This window comes from Nyctereutes procyonoides, unplaced genomic scaffold, assembly GCF_905146905.1.
Source record: "Nyctereutes procyonoides isolate TBG_1078 unplaced genomic scaffold, NYPRO_anot_genome, whole genome shotgun sequence".
Classification (NCBI taxonomy): Eukaryota; Metazoa; Chordata; class Mammalia; order Carnivora; family Canidae; genus Nyctereutes; species Nyctereutes procyonoides.
In genome coordinates, this window is record NW_026575046.1 from 29,157,272 (window position 1) to 29,178,679 (window position 21,408).

Genomic DNA, 21,408 nt, shown 5'->3' on the forward strand with positions numbered 1-21,408 from the left:
TGAGGGAGAAGCACCAGGTTTAATATTAACATCTTTCCCTTAAAAAAAAAAGTACACAGATAGGCAAATTTGATGGCATATAAAATAGCACTTCGGCTGTATAAATGTGAGTTAATGTGAGTCCTAAAAATACTTGTAAACCTAGGTGATTACATCTTTGGTACCGTAGTGAGAACCCCCTCCCTCTCCTGGACCAGCACACGGGGCTGGTGCCCATCCCAGCTCTCCCCCTGCCAGCAGTCTTGGCCATGGCCCTCACTCCCCTGGCACCTCCAATGCCCACTGAGCTGGGGTACAGTTGGCAGAGAGAGTGCAGCGAGCAGGCCTGAGCAAGTGACCAAGCCGTACCCCGCGGGCACCAGGCAGCTGATGGGCGAGAGGGCGCCCCCTCAAAGTACCTGCCTCTTGCATCCCTCTCAGGTTCCCTAGAAAGGCTTCTTGTCCTTTCTGGGGGCCCCCAGGAGCCATCAAAAGTCCACAATGCCTGTGGCACAGATGTGGACAGCAGGTGCTAGAGAGCAAACTGCATGAGGGAGTCTGATTTGCCCTCTCTGCCTCGTCTGCTCAGGGTGGCTCCAGAGGTCATCACTGGGTCTGAAAGGGGTCCCATAGTCATCCCACGGGGCAGCTGCTGGGGGCTTTCCAAGACACTGGCTGTCACTCCAAGTCAAGACCTGGGCAGCTGGCCTTCTGGAACTTGCTGGGCTTCTGGGGAAGGGGCACGGTTCCTGAATGCCCAGAGTGTGTGACGCATGGTCTGGAATCTCCCCAGACCCCAGCTGACCCCTAGCTCAGAGATTTAAAGTGTTTGGCTTTGCTTCATCTGGGCAAGTGTGCTACCCTCTGGAATATTATAGAATGTTAGTACTGGCAGGGCACCAGAAGTCAACGAGTCCACCTTGCTCATTTTTCAACAGGGCAAACAGGCCTGAAGAGGGTGAGGGATTCCTCCAAGGTCCTGTATCAGGTCCAGTGTGCAACTTGATCCACACATGTGGACATTTCCCGTGGGCACATCCACACTCCTGTCACAGATGTGGGGCCCACCTGGCCCTGGAGACTCTGGTGGGTGGAGTAAGACTGGCAGTGATAAGGAAAAAGACCCCGGCACTTATGGGGCCAGGAAGACATGGACACAGGCACTTGTGTGGTGAGGTGTGCCCCAAGCGCCTGGGACGGGGGCTGTGGGCCAGAGTGTCCTGTACTTGGCTCAGCCCCCAGCAAGAAGCATGGATGGCCCCAGACCAGCTCGGGCCTGGGAAAGTGGAGACTGGCATCCGGGGGAAGGGGCTTCCGGATGGACACCACTGCTGAGGCCAGGGCCCCACGCAGCCAGGAGCCAGAGATGCCAGGGTCCCTTCCCCAGCTCCTGGGGGGATGAAAGTGCGAGGAGAAAGCTACAGCTCCTTGAGGAGTAGCTGGCTGAACCGAAGAGCATGAATTCATGCCTCCTGAGCCTCAAGAATCTCTCTAGGGGTTCCAACCTCCCCGCCTGGGAGCCGGGGAAGGAAGCCCAGATTCTGTGTCACCGGGACCTGCACTCCCATCCTATAGATGGAGAAACTAAGTGCCCTGGGAGAACCCGGGCTCCCAGTCACATGGCCTCCCCAGAGGCAGAGGGCTGGTCACGGCCTCTGCAGTCCTCTTGCCTCCTAGGCCAGCCCCAGTGGCTGGAGTGTCACATGGCAGGGACAAAAGCTTTCTAGAAAGTGACAGCTGATGGGAGACCAGGCCAGGCCAGGAGGCGCTGGGTGCTGGGAGGTAGAGGGGAGCTTCAGGCAGGGCAGGGTGGGGCCAGCCCCCTACAGGAAGCTGTCCTCTGCCTCAGCCCGAGGCCCAGGGCAGCTTGAATCCAGCGGTGGCTCCGGCACCACCTGGGGCTCGGGCTGGGGCTCTGGCTCTGGTTCTGGCTCCTCTTGGGGTTCCAGGGGGCTGTCACAGGAGATGGTAGAGGAGGTGTTGACTTCATTCAGGGTGGAGCTAGGAGGAGAAGCCACACGAGTGAGTGAGGGGCTGGGAGGGAACAACAGTGAAACAATAGCAGTCATCGAGAGCTTTCTGTGTGTTCAACCTTGAACACCTTACACCCTTTAGTGCATTTAATCCCTGTAAGGACGACACCAGGCAGGTGCCATGAGGGGAGGGCCCCTCGGGGAGGTGATGTCAGTGGCCTGCGTCACAGGGAGACTTCAGGGCAGCACCCCCACTTAGCTCCGAAGCTCATTCCTCACCCATCAGCATCTCCACGCCCGGCACTCCCGAACGTGTCTGCCACCACACCAAATCCTCCAACAGCCCGCACACAGTGGGCACCTCTGTTTGCATTTCAGAGAGGATGAAACGCAGGCTCAGGGCACGGAGGCAGCTTGCATGAGGGCACAGAACAGGCCAGCGAGTCCGAGCCCTGAGCTGAGCTCCTCCGCACGCTGGCTACCTGGAGCCTTGCAGCATTAGCTCCTTAGGGAGCTTAGGTGGAGAGGGCCGTCTAGTCCAAGGCCTCGTGGAGAGATGGAAGCCCGCAGAGAAGGGGCCTGGCCAGGCCTCAAGGCAGCTGGTGGCACAGCTGGAGCTGGAGCCCTGCCTGTGGCTGCTGCCGCTTCACCATAGAGTGGATCTGGTTTAGGAAGCGGGGTGTGGGGGGGTGTCTGGCTTCGTGGGGGACTCTCCTCTTCCGCTCAGGGAAGATCCTGTCTGAACATGAAGTCCTGGCGACGGCTGGGCCTTCTTCCCACTTTCTTCCACCCACTGTAACTTCATCACATCCCAAAGGCAAAAGAAAAGCACGAATCTCCTTCCCAGTCTGAATTCTGGCCTGAATTCCTGTGGGCACCATGCCTCCTACAACCTCGCCAGGCTCCTGGGGGTCCTGGTGCTGGAGAACAGAGCACAGGCCAGGGCTGGTGGTGACCCCAGAATAATACACCGGGTGCTGGGGATGCTCGTTAGATTTCCTACTTCTCCTTAGGGCCTGGATAGATGGCCTATGGGGGCCACTTTCCAGGAAACAGCTACCTTGCAAGTAAGTCCCAGCCATTCTGTCTCTTACCAGCCTGCTCTTTCCCCCTGGGGTCATTAAAAGTCAAATGAGTTCAATTCTCTCTTCTGCTCACTGGCAGGAACAAATACTCACCCCAAGTAACTTACTTTTAGGGCAAGCCTGGAGGTAGGAAGACACACAGACACACAGACACACATACACAGACACACACACAGACACGATGCACACTTGTCTTGGGCCTCGGGCCAGAGTGGCTACCTGGCAAGGCTGGGAGAACTCTCCAGTGGGCCGTCATCAGCAACCTCAGGCTTGGGGTCCGGCAGGGGGATGATGTAGTCGTTGTCACCCTCGTTGGGCTGCACAGCAGTGTACAGGACAGAGCTGGTGTCCAGAGGGGATCGGAGGCCAGGGAAGCCAGGCAAGCGGGCTTGGGACCGAAGGACTGCTGGGTGGTCGCTCCTCAGAAACTCCTCATCCACCTGCTGGTACTTCTGCTCCACAGGGCAGGAGAAGCAGGGATAGTCAGACCAGAAATGCCCATGGGGGTCACCTAACATTAGACTCTGACCTGGCCCCCCCTGCCTTGTGTGAATAAGGCTCAGAGAGGAAGGAGAATGACCCAAAGCCACACAACTGAGTGGCTCTCCTACCTGGCACCTCGTAAGAACAGGTGAGCTCAGGGCCTCCCAGGGAGGGGACAGTCAGCAGACTGGTGCCCGTGATCCTAACACTTTCCCTACATCAGAGGAGACTGGCGTGGGCTTTCACCTTGCCTCAACGTCCTTCAGTGGGGCTTCTGTTTCCCTAACTGCTGAATGGTGACAACCCAATCTATCTCCCTGGGCACTGAGCTGTGATGGAAGGTGGGTGGGAGTGTGGTTAGGAATGGGTCAGGGGAAAGAGGACGAGTGTCACCCCTCCCTGTAACTCCCTCTGGTGGACAGGCTGGGTTTTAAGGCCCTACTTGCTCCATTTGCCTAGAATGAGCCAGCAACAGGCTCAAGTGGCCAGGCCCTTAGCAGACATGTAGCCTGGGGTTGTTCAGACTTCTGAAGGAGCCCCAGGCCGTGGCGTGGGTGCAAAGGCATGGTGAGGGATGCAGGATGAAGGCGGCTGTGGGCATCGGCTTCCACACAGGATTTCATTTCAACAAATTCTGTGCTGCTAAAATAAACTCAACTCACAGTTCCAGCCCACCCCTTATTAGTACCGGCAGGGAAACTGAGGCCCAAGAAGGTATAGGGTGGTCCCTTAAAAACCAGCATGACACACAGAGCCTTGCACCAAGTGTCTGACTTCTGAACCAGAACTCTCCATTTCGTTGCCTCAACATACCTTTTTGTACCCCTCACCCAGCAGCCTCTCGAGAAGCAGCACCAGCTGGGAGAAGGGAGGCCGGATCTCAAACTTCTCTTCCCAGCACTTCTGCATGATCTCATAACTGGGGAGAGACACAGAGCGGGTCAGGGTCTCTGGCTGGGGGTTTGCTGCCTCCCAGAACCAGGTGAGCAATAAAGGGAGTTGGGGAGGACAGGTGGAGAGGGATTTTTTTCCCTCATTCCCTTAGCAGGCCCTCCCTCCACCAGTGGTCCCACAGGATCGACCACACCTGGGTGAGCACATGGCCCAGGTCTGGCTGGTAGGACTTTTCATGCTCCCTGCTCAATGGCTGGCTCTGGGTGTGCATGTGACCCCTGCTGAGCCCTGATAGTCAGCTTGGGGCCTTTTGCCCAGACTATGGTGAAAGCAGTGGGCAGGTAGCCATTTGGCCTGAAAAACGAGGCCAGCACAGAAGAAAGCAGACCCGGGTAGAACAAGAGATTCCTGATGACAGCATCTGAACACCTACTTGCAGCTATACCAAGGTTTTTCTAGATCTCTGAACTGATCTATTTTTGCCTTAAGTCGGTTAAGCTGGATACCTATTGGGACACCTGGGTGGCTCAGCAGTTGAGCATCTGCCTTTGGCTCAGGGTGTGATCCTGCGATCCCAGGATCGAGTCCCATGTCAGGCTCCCTGCATGGAGCCTGCTTCTCCCTCTGCCTGTGTCTCTGCCTCTCTTTCTCTCTCTCTCTGTGTGTCTGTCATGAATAAATAAATAAAATCATTTTTTAGAAAGTTAGATATCTATTGTTTGCACACACACACACACACAAATCCTCCCAAAGGCTCTACTCACATTTCGTCGGAGGCGTGGGTAGGCTGAGCCATGCGGTAGCCCCGCTTGATGGCATTATAGAACTGTTCGTTCATGGGCAGCTCTGGGTAAGGTGTGCCACCTGTCAGGGAGCAGAGACAAGAGATACACAGACTCAGAGGTGTTGGAAAAGTGGCAGATTATCTATGGGACAGAGAGAGACCCACCAGCCCTAGAATGGGCAAGGGTGTAATGCCCTTGGCATTGGGAAATATGAGCTCCTTTGGAGGCTCTGGACAGAGACTGCAACCCTCCCCAAAATCAGAGAACCAGAGAACATCAGAATCAAGTAGGCTTTTTGATGTCACTTCCAAATTCCTCCATAATCAGATGGGGAGATAAAGAGACCCAGAGAAGACAAGGGACTTGCCAAGGTCACACAGCAGCGAGAAAGCAGCAGAGAGCTGTGACTTGGACCAGAGCCCTGTGCCCTGTTCTAGAGCCTGTTCCACAGCCCCAGCAGGCCAGAGGTGTGAGTGGTCAGGGGGGAGGCTGCGCTGTGCCCCTGAGAGAGGAGGAAAAAGGAAGCGTACCCAGGGTGAAGATCTCCCAGAGTAGGATCCCGAAGGACCACACGTCGCTCAGGGTGGTATAGAGGCTGTTGAAGATGCTCTCGGGAGCCATCCACTTCAGAGGCAGGAAGGTCTGTGAGAGGGCAGGATGGCATTAAGTGTGAGGAGGGCCGAGCTCCACTCTGCATCTGGCATGGCAAGGAGGCCTGGCAGTTCCTGCACTAGCACCTGACTCCCCAGGCCCTGAGAGCCCATCTCTGCAAGTGTACAGATTCCACACCTGCCCCAGTGCCAGCCAGAGGATCAGAAGGCCCAGTTTCTTTGCCCACAGCTGGTGACATGAAAGCTCCCATCTCTGAGGAAGAGCCCCAGGGTCTGAGGCCTCTCACAGGATGGCCCCACTTCCTGACCCCAGTAGAGGCCCCCGGCTGGGTTGGTAGAGAGCAGGGGAGCCAGAGACACGCTCTGGTACCTCTCAGCTCTGACCTGGCCACCTTAGACCTCTGGGGTCTAGAGTCCCCTCCAGCTCTGGGATTCACTGTCCCCTTGCGGAGAGTGGGAACACGAGTGACAGGCAAGATGGTCACATTTTAACCAAATACACATTTGATTTTCCCCCCTCCCAGGACCCATTATAGCTGGTCCTCGCCCCATCATGACCAGTGAATTTGAGCCTCCGGCTCACCCTCACAACCTTAGCATCTCCACTTCCTGCTAAGCTCCACCCCCACCTGCTAAGCCCATGCATAGTAGGTGGCTTCTCTTCTTGCACCTGCACACATGGCTAGGCAGGCAAAGCCTGTCACCGCTGGATAGGGCAGGCCATGAGGAGCTCTGCCCTGATCTCCCATGTGTCACAGTCATGTGTCACAGTCTCACCAGGAGAGAACCTCTTCCCAGGGTCGGAGGCACACAGGGTTGGGCAAGGTACTCACGCTGCCTTTGGAGATATAGTTCGAGTCTCTCATGATGTCACGAGCCAGGCCAAAGTCACAGATCTTGACCAGCTTGCCCTCACAGATGAGCACGTTTCTGGCTGCCAGATCTCGGTGGACACACTGGGTTGGGGGAGATTGGAGCTGAGGCCTTAGGGGTCCTTGTGGGGAAGGACCTTCCTGTAGGTCCCCCCTGCAGGACATAGCTGCCATATGGAGCTGTGTACTTGGAGGACCCTGGCTGGCTGGGTGACCCACTTCCTCATGACCCTACTCCACCCACCATGACTGCACTTACGTTCTTGGAGGCCAGGAACTCCATGCCATTGGCCACCTGGTAGCTGAAGCCCACGAGATCCGTGTAGCTAAGCACTGGGGACTCATTGATCAGAGTTGCCCGACAGGTCCTCTCGGGAGCTAGAGGAGAAGGGATGCTCACCTACTATCTTATGTCTCCACGGGGCCCATAGGACCCCTGCCCTTTCACTCATGGGGCTAAATGTCCAATACGGGTAGCTACTGATCCTGTTAAGTCCTCCACAAAAGGATAACAACTTTGAAATATCTAATGTAAACCTCTCCTACCTTATCAGTGCTCTCACTGGCCAAAGCCCACAAAGGCCTTTGGCATTAGCCCTGGGCCACCTTTGCTCAGTCTGACTTGCCTGCTTCTCAGGAACACTGGGTCAGCCTCAGGCTTCCTCTGTGCCATTCCCCAACCCCAACTCCTCCCCATTCTGGACCCAGAAAGAGAGGTTCACACTGGGGCTCCACCACAAGGCAGCTTTGTGCTGGTGGCTAACCTCAGTTTCTGCATCTATGAAATGGGGACAAGGCCACCTTCCTCCCAGGGCTGTTGCCAGCCTGGGCACATGAAAGGCTTCTGTAAGAATGCACGACTGCCTAGGTATGGGGCCGTGCATAGGTGAGGACACTGCACACCCACCAGTGGGGACGTAGTTGTCATAAGGGGCCATGTAGCTGGAGGACTCGATGTCTGCATATTTGACGCCTCCTTTCATGTCCAGCATGGGCACGTAGTCCACTGACTCGTCCTTGCTCATGTCCATGTAGCCCCCGTCACTCTCCCCAGGCAGAGACACGTGGCTGGAGGAGAGAGGAACATCACAGGAGGAGAGGCCCCAGGCTTTCCTCCTTCCTTGCTCGCCCTGTCGCTCATGGGTTTCCTCTCCCCCACCACCACTCATCTTCCGTCAGCCCGTCACCACTCGAACAGCCACTCGAACAGTGAGCCCTTTCAACCAGCCTGTGGAGCCCCGAGCCGGGCACTGGGGTGCTCGGCTGACACAAGACCCATTGTGTGTCCTCAGGGAGCTCCCACATAGGCATGATCACAGCACCCCAGTGCGAGGGTCAGGAGCAGGGCAGGTAGTAAGGTGCCTTTCTGGGGCCTCCACAGCACCATCCAGCCGTGATGCCCTGCGAGGGCCCAGCCACAGCCCAGGGAGGGCTAGGAGTTGCCCCAAGGCCTCTGCCTGCAGCACCAGCTCCCTGGAGAGCTTTGGGACCACATGTGCATGTGTCCCCAGAGGTAGACCAAAGAACGGAAGGAAATCCATCGTATGTTGGGGAGGAGAGGGGTGAGTTTTAACATCTTTTGGTGATTTTCTGAAGTTATCCTTGTCTCTCAGGATGAACACATCTTGCTTTTGTTATCAACAAAAGAACTGAGATAAATTACTTTTGGAAAAGAAGAAGAAAGACGCTGTACTGCCCGTGGGTGCCGGGGGGACTGAGGGGGCACCGCAAGGTGTGCTTCAAAGGGAGTCAGGCTGGGGACAGGAGAGCTCCAGGTGCTCGCTGTGGAAGGAAAAGGGGTCAGGACACAGGAGCAGTGGGAGGGGCCAGGAGGGGGTCACACTGGCCACGTGCTCAGCACAGGGCCAGGGCCCCTGCGGACAGTCTGTGGGTGGCAGCCGATCGCACCATTAGGGTCACCACAGCGTTATGACAGGTCTGGGGTGGCCGAGCCCCAGGTCACGGACTGACTGTGTGAAACAGCCCTGGCCTCAAACCCTCTCAGTCCGCCCTGGCCTCAAGCTTCTGTCCCGTGCAGGGAGGGAGCGAGCAGGTGCCCCTTGGGGCTCCCTGGAGATTCAGGCCCCCGGGGGGTCCTTGGTACCTGGGCAGAGGGAGCCCCGCGGGCAGGGCATTGCTGTAGAGCTCGGCGCTGGGCGGGCGGCGCTTGTCGGAGCAGAGCTGCAGGAAGGTGTGCTTGTTGCGGTGAAGGTAGTCCACCAGGTCCCCGTAGCGGCAGTACTCGGTGATGATGTAGATGGGTCCTGGGGGGTGTGGGTTAGGGTGTGGGTCAGGGGCGGCCGCCAGGCAGGCCACACACTTGCCATCGGGGCCCCGAGGCTAATAACGGCCGGCACGTTGGAGGGCAGGTGGGTAAGGTGGCCAAGAGGCTTGGGCAGCCGGCAAACCCGGGTCCATTCCCTGCCTCTGTGCCCCTGAGCTCCACTTTCCCCATCTGTTAAATGAGGCTAATCATAGCCACCTCCATGAGCCACCTCCTAAGATGATGCCTTCATCAGCTCGGCTCAGGGCCGGGCACGTAGCAAGGACACCCAGAGGTTTTTCAAACTAAAGCTTATTCTGGAGCCCAGAACATAAAGTAAATAAAGGCAACTATTTCTAATCAAGCTGCCGTTTCGGTCCAAATACAGTGCACTTAGTTCAAGTCAATCAGTGGGAACTTGATGATATTGATGAAAACAAAAGATTTTGAAACGGGTAATCTTGCGGACATAAATTGGCCTGAGTGTGCAACGCACTTCTGTATTTTCTTTTGGTTGCACAATACTGAGGAAAATCCCAAATCTCACAATAAGCAGCTGCAAACAATGATAATACTTTTTTTTTTTTTTGTTATGGCCTAACTTGCCATCAGAGCCTCAAACACACCGGCTGGAGGGACTTTATTCTATGACCTGAACAGAAGCCGAATAACCCAGCATGCTGGCGCTGGTCTCCAGATGTGGGGATATAACTCACCTCCCAGGGGGCTGGGGTTTGTGAGCTTGTCAAATGTCTTGTGGAAATTTAAACACATCAGAGGACCCCTGAGTTTGGAAATGGCCAGTCTAAGGAGTCCTCGGGCCTTGAAGGTGCTGTGATTCCATGAGTTTGTAAAGCCCACCCTGCCACCTGGGTCTGTGAAATGAGGGCACTGGACAGGCTGTGTACAGACCCTCCAGCTGGAGTGTCCTGTCATCTGTGGACAGAGGGCCGGGGGAGGGGCCGGCTTAGGCTACTGGCATTTTCCAGAATGCTCTGGGGGAGTGGTTTTAGTACCTCCTTTGGTGCAGGCCCCCAGCAAGTTGACCACATTTAGATGGGGCCCGAGGTGACTCATGATCTTCAGCTCTGACATGAGGGCCTGCTTCTCGCTGCTGCGGGCTGTGGCTGAGGGGGCAGAGATGAGGCCTCAGGCTGCCCTGTTGCCAGGGCCCCAAAAAGGCCCTTTGGCCCCACCCTGTGCTGTAGGACTCCCATGGCCTAAGGGCCTAAGGGCAAGGGCCCACGAGTAGGGGTTGGAGAAGGAGACAGAAGGAAGATCAGGGAGGGAAGGAGGTACCAGAAGGCGGGCAGGCAGCCTCTTAGCCAGAGCAGAATCTGGAGTGGGGCTGGCCTCTAGGTGACTGCATTGCTGTGGCCAGCAAATCAGAATCAGGGAGGGCCTGAATGTGTGAGCAGGGGGCAGGGAGGAGGTAGGGGCCCAGATGTGAGGAAGTGGCAGGCTGCCAGGACTCACATTTCAGCATCTTGACGGCCACTTTCATCGTGGCCTGCGAATGGCTTAGGCCGTGAGCCGTCGCCTCCACCACCTGCCCAAAGGCCCCAGAGCCGAGTGTACGTCCTATGGTGGAGATGATCCGTCAGCACCTGGCCCACCAGGAGTCTGCATCCCTCACTCTCTCTGAGATCAATCCTCAAAGCCAACCTGGACTTAAAGTGTTCCCCTCAAGGAGTCTCCTAAGTCCACAGTGTTTTGCAGCCCTTCCCTGCAAAGTCTCAGCTGACTTAGTCTTAGCTAAGCCCTGCCTGCTTTCTGGCCCATCTGCAGTCCCTGGAAGCCTTCCTCCCACCCCGGAAGGGAACTCAGCTCCTCAGCGTGCCTCAGCCTTCCCAGCTAGACCAAGCACAGGCTTGACATGCAGCCTGTCCTCGATTAATACATCTCTTGCCACAAAGGGCTCCTATCTCACAGTCACAGGACCATAGGACCTCAATGCTGAGTGGTCCCTGGGGGATCATCTCGCCCCATTGTATGGAGGGAAGGCAGGACAGGAGCCCTAGGTCTCAAAGCTAGTCATGGCAAAGCTGGGCCACACCTCAGTCTTCCCACCCGCCTCAAGTTCCCAGACTGCCACACAAGGACGCCCTGGACTGACCAAGCACGAGCTGGTCCCTCGGCAGCTCCCAGGTGGAGTCGTAGGGCAGCTGCATAGGGTCCACGTAGATGTACTCATGACCATCGGAGCTCACGGATTCAATCACCTTCCATCGGATCTCATAACGTGGCTTCTGCGGGACCAGCACCAGGGATGGATCACCACAGGAGGTCTGGGCTTTGAGGCCCACAAGCCCATAGCCCCTTATATAACAGATGCAGCACGAGACTCTGAGGCCCAAAGAGAGGCAGAGGCATATTTGAAGTCACAGAGCAAGTTACTGATAAAGCCAGCCTCATGGGCTCAGTGAGAACAGGTGGCAAGAGGCCCCAGCATGGCCATGGCTGAGAAGCAGCTAACAGCCAAGGGCCCAGCTCATCAGAACTTCCTCATCTTGGGGCAGCCCAGGTGGCTCAGTGGTTTAGCGCTGCCTTCAGCCCAGGGCCTGATCCTGGAGACCCGGGATTGAGTCCCACGTCAGGCTCCCTGCATGGAGCCTGCTTCTCCCTCTGCCTCTTTCTCTGTGTGTCTCTCATAAATAAATAAATAAATAAAATCTTTTTTTAAAAAAAAAGAACTTCCTCATCAGCTTCTCCCAGAGTCCCAGCTGCTTCCCAGATGGAAGTAGAGGGGTGGGTAGCCCTGAGAAGTGACACAAGCTACGGGCACTCAGCTAGGTCTGGACAGCCCCTCCCATGCTGGGTCACTCGCAGTGGATATCTCAAAAAGATGTAAGCTTAGGATGTTGAAATCACAGGATGTTGGAATCACAGGATTGGAATCTCAGAATGATAGAATCATGGGTGCTGCAATCCTAACTCAGGAATCTTAAAATGTTGGGATCACAGAATGGTGAAGCCTCTCTGAACAGAGCACTGAAATTACAGGTTAATAGGATTAGAATGCATTTCAGCAGAAGCCTGGGAGTCTCGGGGTGAGAGTTGGAAGAACCCTGGAGCCCATGTAGTACACCCAAAAAGTGCCTTGCCCTGTGTCGTGGCAGGGTTGGGAACAGGGCTGATGTCCAAGCAAGACCCGGGAGGGCAGAGCAGAGGCAAGGGACCCTGGAGGGCCTGAACCAGGCCCAAGACGGCCTCTCCTGCTGGGGGTGGAGGCAGCTTGGACACCCACTGGCACTGCACGTCATTTTACACCTGCCTTCTGTGCGGGGCAGGGAAGTGGCCGGGTCCTGTGACACTCAAGGACAGTAGGGGGCTTCATGCAGAAAACCTAGAGTGTCAACTTGCACCCATTAGTGGGGATAGGAGGTTACCTTTTGCCAGAGCATGATGAGGATGATGAGGGAGATGATTGTGAGGACCACCAAGGCCAGGATGGCCGAGATCACCACCACCTTGAAGGGCAGAGCTGGAGGCAGAGACAAGAGCTGACTGTAAGGAGACAAGGAGCTTGGCAGCTGCCCCGTGCCCCTCACCCCCCACCGCTTGTACTGCAGATCCTCTTTGCCTGTCCTGCCCGGGATGGAAGCCTCCCTCCACCAGCCACGGCCTGTGATGTCAGCCCCTCCGTCTGGGCCATACCTTCAGCCTCTGCCATCAGAACCCACACCCCTCAGTAACAACTGCAGCTCAGATTCTCTGGGCCCCCATATGCCTTCAGCCCTTGCAGGGGTCAGTCTGGCCGGTCTGCCATGGCTCCAGATTGGATGCCAGCTCCTGACGACTGGACTCGCCTCGCCTCTGAATCCAGGCCCTTGCCCAGGGCTGTCACAGCTTGTGACTGAGCTCCCACAGCCTGATGGATACAGATCATTTCCTCCCGGCTTCACCCCAAGCACCCAGGGGTGTTGGAGTTATAAGGTGCATCCCACAAGGAACAGGAGTAGCCAAGTGGGGCTGACTCTGGGCCCCATGCCCCAAGTCTCTTCCCTAAGGCCTCAACCTCTTTGCTGCACAAGTTCCCTTTCTCTTCCCCTGCCTCTGCATCCATCCTGGCCACACCCTCATCTCCCCTTCCCTGCCCCTGCATCTACCCCAGCCAGATCCTCATCCCCCCTACCCTGCCCCACTGGCCACCCATGGGGTCCCCGAGGACTTCGTTCCCTCTTCCTCTGTCCCCCACTTGCCCCTCTAAGCACCCCTAGAGGCCCTGTCCCTCCTCCTTAGGGCCCCAGAACAACTCCTCTCCTCTCTCCCCACTCGGTCACACATCCCAGTCCTGGGAAGGAAGTCTGAAATTCTAAGGAGCCATCTGAATAAAAGGAAGAGACTTCCTTCGTGCAGCCACGGTAGTTTCCCTGTGGGCTGGTACATGCCCGCCTCCTCCTGTGACACAGAAAAGCTTTACTTCTGTCTTGCTCGGGGCTGGTCTGCAGGTGCCCACTTGCCTGAATCCCACGGCTGGGCATGGAGCCCCTCCTCCCTGTAGGCTTCCCCCCCAAAAGTACTGCCCCCTGCAGTGGGATTGCCTAATTGCTTGTCTGCTGTTGCTCTGGACTGTGGGCACTAGAAGGGCAGGCAGGGCTTGGCCTTCTCCAGTGAGAAAGAGGAAGGAGAGAGTCAACGAAGTACAAGCACAGGGGTGTATGCATGCATAGGGACTGGCAGGCAGCAAAAGCATCCAGGCGCTGGCGGACACATATGAATATATGGACAAGAAGTATGCATGCATGTGTATGTACCTGCTCGTAGATCTGCATCGTACAGCAGGCATCTGTGTGCAGAGACTGTGTTTGCGGGCTTTCACGGAAAGGTGTGCTGCAACTCCATGCTTACAGACATGCGCTATGCCAGTTGGCACACGTGTACAGGAATTGTACATGCACCGTTTGCACTCTTGTGTGGGGATTGTTCATCTGCACATACATGCACATAAACATACCCTCGTGGATCTATATAAACATATCTGGGGATGAGGTGTGTTCATATACATGGTTTATAAACATACACTAGGTGGGTTTACACACCAAGGCAGGTATCATGCATGCCTGTGTACATGCTGACAGACATACACTCCAGCCTTACATGCGAAATGTGGGGCTCGAGCATTCCACATAATGTTGTTTACAAGTCTACACTGGGAGGCTTTGCACCTGTGTCCGAGGATCAGTCCTGCTCATGTACATGGCTTATGACATACATATAGCATACACACTCATGTGCTCATGGCGTACACATGTGTGCCAATACTGTGTTGTTGTGTAAGTGCATAGGGGCATACTCTGGTGGGCTTCTCGATGCTCCTGAGTGCCCAGAGGCACAGTTCCAAGTATGGTTGAGATGGGGGTGGAGGGTCTTCAGGGGCCACCAAGGCTGGAGGACTCACAATGTGGCACCACGGTGACCTCCTGCATGTCGTGTCCCAGCAGGTTGTGCAGAGTGCAGCGCACTGACAGCGGCTGATCCACACGGCGCAGGCGGAGCGTGCTCACCACCTCGAACTCCTGATCCTCAGGCCAGTATGTCACGTTAGTCTCCAGCTGGCTCTCCTCCTCTGAACTGTTCCCTAGCGGCGTGGGTGGCAGCTCGCGAGGACATCTGCCAGGAGAGCCAGTCGGGTCAGCTTCCAGTCCCTGCTGCTTCCCATCGCCTGGTCCTGAGCTCATTCCTCCTGTGGGCCCTCGACTGACCAGCAGGGGGCGCTCCTACCCCAGATCTGAAAGCCCTGGATTGCAAAATTCACTCCCTCCATTGGATCGTCTGAGTCAAGGTAAGGAAACGGGACAGCTTAGGTCATGCGGAGCATCTCCGAGAAGACACATCTTCTGGGACGGGGCTCTAGCCTGGAACAGTGTGCCCAGAGGAAGGGGCTGGACTAGATGACTTCCACTGGGTCCTTCCAGACAGCTGTGGTTACCCTCGGAGAAGGAGGCCCCAGATCTGCTCACCTTTTGAGGTCGCTGCAGGTAGACCATGTGAGGTGTGGCTGGGGCATGCCCCGGCCACGACATCGGACCGTCTGCTCCCCGCTGGCAGGGTGGCTTTCACTCAGCTCCAGCACACGGACAGGCACTGCGTGGAGAGGGCAGGAGGCCAGGAGATGGGGAGGTCAGGAAGGACAGTCAATGAGAAAGGCCCTCAGGAGGACTTGGCCCAGGGTCCCCCCCCTGGGGGGGAGGGGAGCTTCAGGTTGCAGGTGAACATCAAATACCAGGAATCACTGTGTGAAAACTGACAGGTTCCCCTTCTGGGTACTTCAAAGGGAAAGCCTCAGTAGGGTGCTAGTCTGACTCTAACACCTCTCTGAGACTTGCTAATCTTCCCTTTTAACAAAGACAGAGTAGGTCTGAGGGTCAGAGAAAGCCCTGGGAAAGCAAGAGCATGGAGCTCGAATTTAATAGCATCACTTTGTTTTCCCAGAGTTTATTTTAGTGGTGGCTTTATATTTATGACATGTGACGCTGATTTTCCATCTACAATTGAAAGGTTATATTCTCTTTCAAAATAAATTTATTTTTAGAAAGTCAATTGACAAAACAGTAAGTCATTAGTGTGTCATTCCCCTGCTCAAAGCCCTGCAGTGCTCTGTCATTTCAGTCACAGTAAAAGCCAAAGTCCATACAAGGGCCCGAGGGGACCTACATAACCTGCCCTCCTCCCGGCCCCCACTACCAGGTCTCAGCTCTGACCTCATCTCCCACCACTCTCCCCCTTCTCGGCTCCAGCCACACAGGCTTTTGGCCCTGCCTTTGTACTGCTTCGTGGGCCCTTGCCCCCAGAGAACCACTTGGCAAACGCCCTCACCTTCTTGAAGTCTTCATGCAAAAGTCGCCTCCATGAAGCCAACGTGATCAGGCTATTTAAAATTGCAACCCTCACCGCCCCCTGCCCCCTGAACCCTCGATCCTCCCTACCCAGCCTTTTTTCCCCCTTTGACAGCACTTGTGACCTTCCAACCTTCTGTGTCATTTGCTGGTTCTTTGTCCTACTGGTGAATGAGTATCTGTCTTCCCCCAGTAGGATGCAAGGGGCACCAACAGACTGGTGTGTTGTTGCTCAATAAATATCTAGATCATTAGTAGTATAGTATAAGAAAATGTGGAAAGGAGAAATCATAGCACTGGTACATGAATGTCTGAGGCTTCAGGAACACCAATGGCGCCCAGCAGCCTCCTTGAGACCCAAAGAGGGGATATGCCGAGTTCACACAGGAGTGGAAGGGCTGGAGTTCAGCCTAGAAGTCAGCATCCTGAGGCCTCAGCTCCCGTCCTGTTCCTTCTCCTCCTACGGGCCAGTGGACAGTGTAGGAAGGGAAAAGGAAGTGGGTGGGGTTGGGGTGGCAGGGGGCAGGGCTCCTCACCGTTGACCTGCAGCTGGAAGGAGAGCTGGGCCTCGGCATCCTCATGGAAGGCCCGCATGGTGTAGTAGCCAGCCTCGGCCACCTTGACCCGCACCAACGTCAGTTCTGACACATACCTGTGGAGTGCGACAGGCCCAGCTGCCAGAGCTATAAGAACTCGCACAGCCCCTCCCCTCCACCTCCTTGTCCAGACAAGTGACACAAGACCCAGGGAGGGGCAGGGGCTTCCCAAGGTCACACAGGTGTCAGTAGCAGAGCTGGGACTCACACCAGTCTCTTGAATCCCCACCCATAGGCAGCTGGCTCTACTGAGCCAAGAAGGGGGCTAGGGGGGATGAAGAGGGTAAGGGAAGCACCTCTTCTCACCCCTGCAGAAAGGCCTGCTCATCTCCAGCCTCCGGGCCACCACCCATGCACAGGAGGGCCTGCGTGGCACCCTCCTCCCTGATCATCTGGCCTTTCTCTCCTTGGCTGCTCCCTGCTGGCTCCACCCATCACAAGGACACCCAACCACCTGGGGGATCATCTGACCCGTGTCCGGCCTGGAAACTCTAGGAGGGCTGGAGCAGTCTATTCGGGGGTCTGCAGCCTCCCCAGTGCCTGGCACGGCGCCTCGCACATAGCGGGCTCTCAGGAAAGGTGGGTCTAGGTGGGTCCAGTGGCTGAAGGCTGCTCAAGAATGGAGCGGGTGGGCTGCTGCTCACCGGGTCTCAGACACGTTGCGTGTGGACAAGGCGATCTCGCCTGCGCTGGAGTCGCCTAGCGTGCGGTTGTCCTTGAACCACACGACAGTAGGCGGCGGGTAGGCCTCGAACACGACCTGCAGAGCCCGGCTGCGGTGCAGCTCCGCGAACTGTACGGCGTCCAGCTCTCCCAGCAGCCGCACGTAGCCGCTCTCTGCAAGGGGCGGCCGTCAGGGGCGGGCCCCGGGGGCGGGGCTAGGCCCGGCTACCAATAGGGCAGCGCCTCCTGGGGGCGGGGCTCCCGGGGCGGGGCATCCACTGGCTGCGCGCGGAGCCCAGCCTTCGGGGGCGGGGCTTCAGGCTTCGGGACCTGAGGGTCCTCGCTCCAGGGATGGAGCTCCCAGAGTTGGAGCTGAGACTAGGGGCTGAATTGGGGCTGATATGGATTTGGGGGCCGGGCTTGGGGTTGGGACTGGAATCGTTCTCACTGAGCGTGTTCTGGCTCGGGATTGCGGCTGAGGTGCGTTGCAGCATGGTTGAACTTGAGGATGGAGCTGCCTGGGCCTGGGATGGCGGTTGGGTTTAGAAATCGGGTTGGGGCTGAGGTTCTGCCTAGGCAGAAAGTCTACGCTGGGATTAGAGGTTGGACTTGGGGCAGGCACTGCGTTTGGGTTTGGGTTTGGGTTTTGGGTTCATCCTGGAAATGGGCTTTGGTTGGTACTGAAGCTAGGACTGTACTGGAATGCAGCTGACAGTACCCCCAGGGCTTTGAGAAGGTCTAGGTCCAGCTCAGAAGGAGGGTCGGGGCTAAGCCCAAGGCACGCACCAACCACGGTGACGTTGATGGACTTTTCATCTCGATGGTCATTCACACTTTCTGATACATTGCAGATGTAGGTCCCTGAATCGCCAAGCTCAGCACTAGGGATGTGCAGAATGGAGCGTATGTGGGAGGGCACATTGAAGAGGAAGTCAGTCACTGGCTCCACCAGCCGCCCACTCTGTAGGGACAGGTGGGGCAAGCACCCCAAATCAGGCAGGGTCAAAGAAGTTAGGCTGCAAGTCAAGATACTCAACCCTCCCTGGCCCTTTCTCCAATCCCTGGCCCAGCAATACCTCCATACGTGGGTATGTCCATTCAAAGTTAACCACCTCATTTCCGGTCACGATGCACATGATGGTGATGTTCTCACCCTGGCGGACCACAGTCTGCACTGCATTCACGGAGACATTGATGGATGACACTAGTGGAGAGAGAGTAGCTTAGGGCTGAGGAAGTTATGACCAGCCACCAGCCCTTCTGCTGGGGGACGGGGGACGGGGGGTTTAGAGAGGGAAGGAATGACTGGTGCAGAAGATTCATTCATTCATTCAACAAATATTTATTAAAAGCTTCCTATATGCCAAGTCCTATGCTAGACACTGGGACTTTAGCAGTAAACACGACAAACTTCCTGCCCTCGTGGAGCTGATGTCCTAGAAGCATAACAGTCTTGAATCAATGCTTTCTCTGGGCATCTAGGTAAAGGAGAAATGTATGGAGCACAACCATGTAACGGGGAGCCTCTACTTTTAATCCTCACAATAATCCCACCAGGTGGGCAGCCATTGTTTTCCTCATTTTGCAGAGGAAGAGGCAGGCTCAGAGAGATTATGTGCCTTGTGCAAAGGCACTCACTCAGATGGGAAGTGCACAGCTGGGATTCAAACCCAACTGGCTCCGAGGCCTGTGCCTTTGCCTGCCACGGTGTACAGCCCAGCCCTGCCACTAACACTCCTCATGACCTCAGGAATACTCCATCCTCCGTGTTTCGGGTTTCCATCTGTAAAATGGGGAAACAGTACCTGCCTTCCAAGACTACAGTGAGAATCCAGTGAAAAATGGAATTGCACACTTTGTAAACTGGAAAGGGCTATACCTCTACGGAGGGTCATACTTGCCTCTGCTGAGCAACAGGCCAGAAAGGGGGCTCACCCTGGAGGCTGTAGACATAGTAGGCTTCAGAATCCACTTCCTTGTCCCCGATGGTGGTTTTGCAGACATAAGTCTTGTCCTCGAAGGTACCAGAGAAGCCACGTTGGTGGTCATAGGGGATGGGCAGTGGGATATCCACTTTCTTCTCGTGCAGTGTCACCACCAGTCTTGGATCCGTCACTCGGCATGGAATTGTGATCTCCGTTATTTCCGTGAGAAAGATGAAGAGTTCCTCAGGGTCAACCGGGAGAAAGCCCATAGTGGGATCTGCCATGTGTGGGGCCAAGAATGAAGGTCAGGGGAGTTGGTTTGCTGGCTCTCCTCTGAATTTCTGTGTGAACTTGAGCAGGTGTCTTCCCCTCTCTGTCCCTCAGTCTTCCCATTACAGAATAAGGATGCTCTCAGAGGTCCCTTCCAGCTTTAACATTTGATATGGTCAGCACCAGGGTAAGAAAGAAGATAAGCCACAAGTCGAAGAGCAGCCGGTACCCGGAGATTGGAGAATGGGAAAGATGGGAGGCAGAAGCCAAAAAAGAGCACACTGGGACCCTCTGAGAAGGCAGAGTTCTTGGGAGCCAGGAATGGGGTAGGCTGTCAGGGAAAGTCAGATCTCCAGACCCAGGGATGGGAGTGAACATCCTCCTGGACTGAGCCAGGCTGGACTCCATGATTTGTCTGCATTTCTAAGCTGGCTGTGTCTCACCATGTCACTAAGCACTCCCAGCTTCCCCCAGATACCTGCAGTTGAGAAGAGAAGTCAGGGAGGGAGCACACAGGCGGGGGTGCTTACCTGGCACAAAGATATAGAGCCGTTTTCGCCCATCAGGCTCCAGCCCATGGGAGCCTTTGTAGGTGCAAAAGTACTCTCCCGTGTCTAGCCCAGTGACATTGGTCAGTGTCAGTGTGCTGGAGAAGGTGCCATCCTGGGTTCTGGCCATTTTCTGCAGGGGCTCTTGGGACAACCGTTCCCATACCACAGGAGCTGAACCCGAGCAGGTCAGAACGAAGGTGCTAGAGATATTAAGGACAAGCTCCGGCCCCGGGGGTGTGATGACCAGGCCACCGGAGGCCTGTGGGCTCAGCAGCAACAGCAGCGGCAGCCACAGTGCCTGGCCTTTGGGAGGAAAGGCATCAGATGTCAGGGCACAGAAGCATCAGCACCACTCCTCACAGCTGAGCCTGGAGGAGGCCATACCTGCACAGTCTTTGAAGAACACACCTCCCTAATCTGACATAGACTGGAACCCATGGCTCTGAAGCCTGCTTGCCCAGTGCCCGGGCCCCAAGACTCCTTCCAGCCTCCTGGCCTCCTGATCGTCGTGCCTCTAGATGCCAGGTCTCAGAATCCTCCAGCTATGCTATGTTCAGGCTTGGGCACATTCTCCTGAAGGCATCAGGAAATCCTCGGGAAGCAATTCCCAGGCCTCCAGTTCCTGCATTACTTCCCAGGTCACTTTCTGAGCCCCTTCCCTGCAGCTGCTCCAGTTCCTAGGTTCCACCCAAGCCCAGAGGCGGCCATGACTGGGGAAGGTGGGGCAGGGTAGCTCAGAGTAAGGCAGACCGGGCAGGAGAGACTCAGCAGCCACTGGGAACTGGGGTGGGGTGGAGGTGTCAAGTGACTGGTCCCCCTCCCCCTGCTGATGTCCTCTGGGAAGGATTCTGTAAGCCATGTTCCCTAGACCTGCAGGTAATCAGCCAGTTGGCCATCGGCTGGTCACTAACTGCCAGTGACCAATGACTGCCTGGTCAGCCACCCAGCCCCTGGAGCACTGACAGCATGTAACAGGCAGTAGTGAGGGAAGGGTGTGCTTGCAGAAGCCCAGGCAGGACTTGGGAGCTCACAACCAGTGAGAGATCCAGGCCAGGAGGGGAATCTCAGACCAGAAGCAGACCAGCCAGGCTGATACCAAAGAGCACTAGGAAGGTGGGACACCAGACACCGGGGTGACTGTTAGTGAGTGGGGTGGGGACAGCTGGTGAGGAGGCACAGGGTATGGAGGGCTGAGCAAAGGATTCGAACTAATGGCTCTGGACAAGCAGGAGTCCAGCCAGATTTCTGAGCCGAGTGAACAGTTGAAGAAGGCCTTCACTGAGCGTCCACTGGAAAGGCAGGAAATGGAAGCTCAAGAGCACAGCAGCACCCCTGGGCTCCCAGTCCCCCATGCTAACATGTACCACCCCTGCCAGCTCCAGAGGGACCTCCCCACTCCCACCCCTTTGACAACAGAAGCTGGCATGACACTTGGAAGCCACAATGTACCTACCTTTGAGGACAGGAGCTGGCATGGTGCTTGGAACCTGCATGGTGTCCTGCAGAATTAAACAGGGGTCAGGGCTCAGGGTGGACAGAGTCATTGTGAAATCTGACTTAGCACCCGAGTCCTGCAGAGTGAACCTCAGCCCAGACTACCCAACCTCCATGTCTGTGGC

At 56.1% G+C, this 21,408-nt stretch overlaps 1 protein-coding gene across 3 annotated transcripts in view; it reads right to left on the reverse strand.

Moving 5' to 3' along the window:
• PDGFRB (platelet derived growth factor receptor beta) overlaps positions 1–21,408 on the reverse strand; it is a 37,727-nt gene continuing 16,319 nt past the window's right edge. Inside the window, exons 2-23 of one of the 3 annotated variants that reach the window (XM_055325223.1) lie at positions 21,243–21,288; positions 19,769–20,092; positions 18,979–19,245; positions 18,120–18,247; positions 17,830–18,004; positions 17,025–17,217; positions 16,321–16,436; positions 14,909–15,032; positions 14,347–14,558; positions 12,335–12,429; positions 11,062–11,194; positions 10,422–10,526; positions 9,962–10,072; positions 8,787–8,946; positions 7,590–7,750; positions 6,942–7,060; positions 6,644–6,766; positions 5,730–5,841; positions 5,179–5,278; positions 4,334–4,439; positions 3,257–3,489; positions 1–1,980 (exon numbers count right to left, since the gene is read on the reverse strand). In XM_055325223.1, coding sequence (XP_055181198.1) covers positions 1,803–1,980; positions 3,257–3,489; positions 4,334–4,439; positions 5,179–5,278; positions 5,730–5,841; positions 6,644–6,766; positions 6,942–7,060; positions 7,590–7,750; positions 8,787–8,946; positions 9,962–10,072; positions 10,422–10,526; positions 11,062–11,194; positions 12,335–12,429; positions 14,347–14,558; positions 14,909–15,032; positions 16,321–16,436; positions 17,025–17,217; positions 17,830–18,004; positions 18,120–18,247; positions 18,979–19,245; positions 19,769–20,092; positions 21,243–21,288 — 3,321 coding nt within the window. In that variant the 3' untranslated portion in view covers positions 1–1,802. Of the gene's footprint in view, positions 1,981–3,256; positions 3,490–4,333; positions 4,440–5,178; positions 5,279–5,729; positions 5,842–6,643; positions 6,767–6,941; positions 7,061–7,589; positions 7,751–8,786; positions 8,947–9,961; positions 10,073–10,421; positions 10,527–11,061; positions 11,195–12,334; positions 12,430–14,346; positions 14,559–14,908; positions 15,033–16,320; positions 16,437–17,024; positions 17,218–17,829; positions 18,005–18,119; positions 18,248–18,944; positions 19,246–19,768; positions 20,093–21,242; positions 21,289–21,408 lie in introns of those variants that run through there. The other 2 variants (XM_055325224.1, XM_055325225.1) reach the window with 2 other exon arrangements.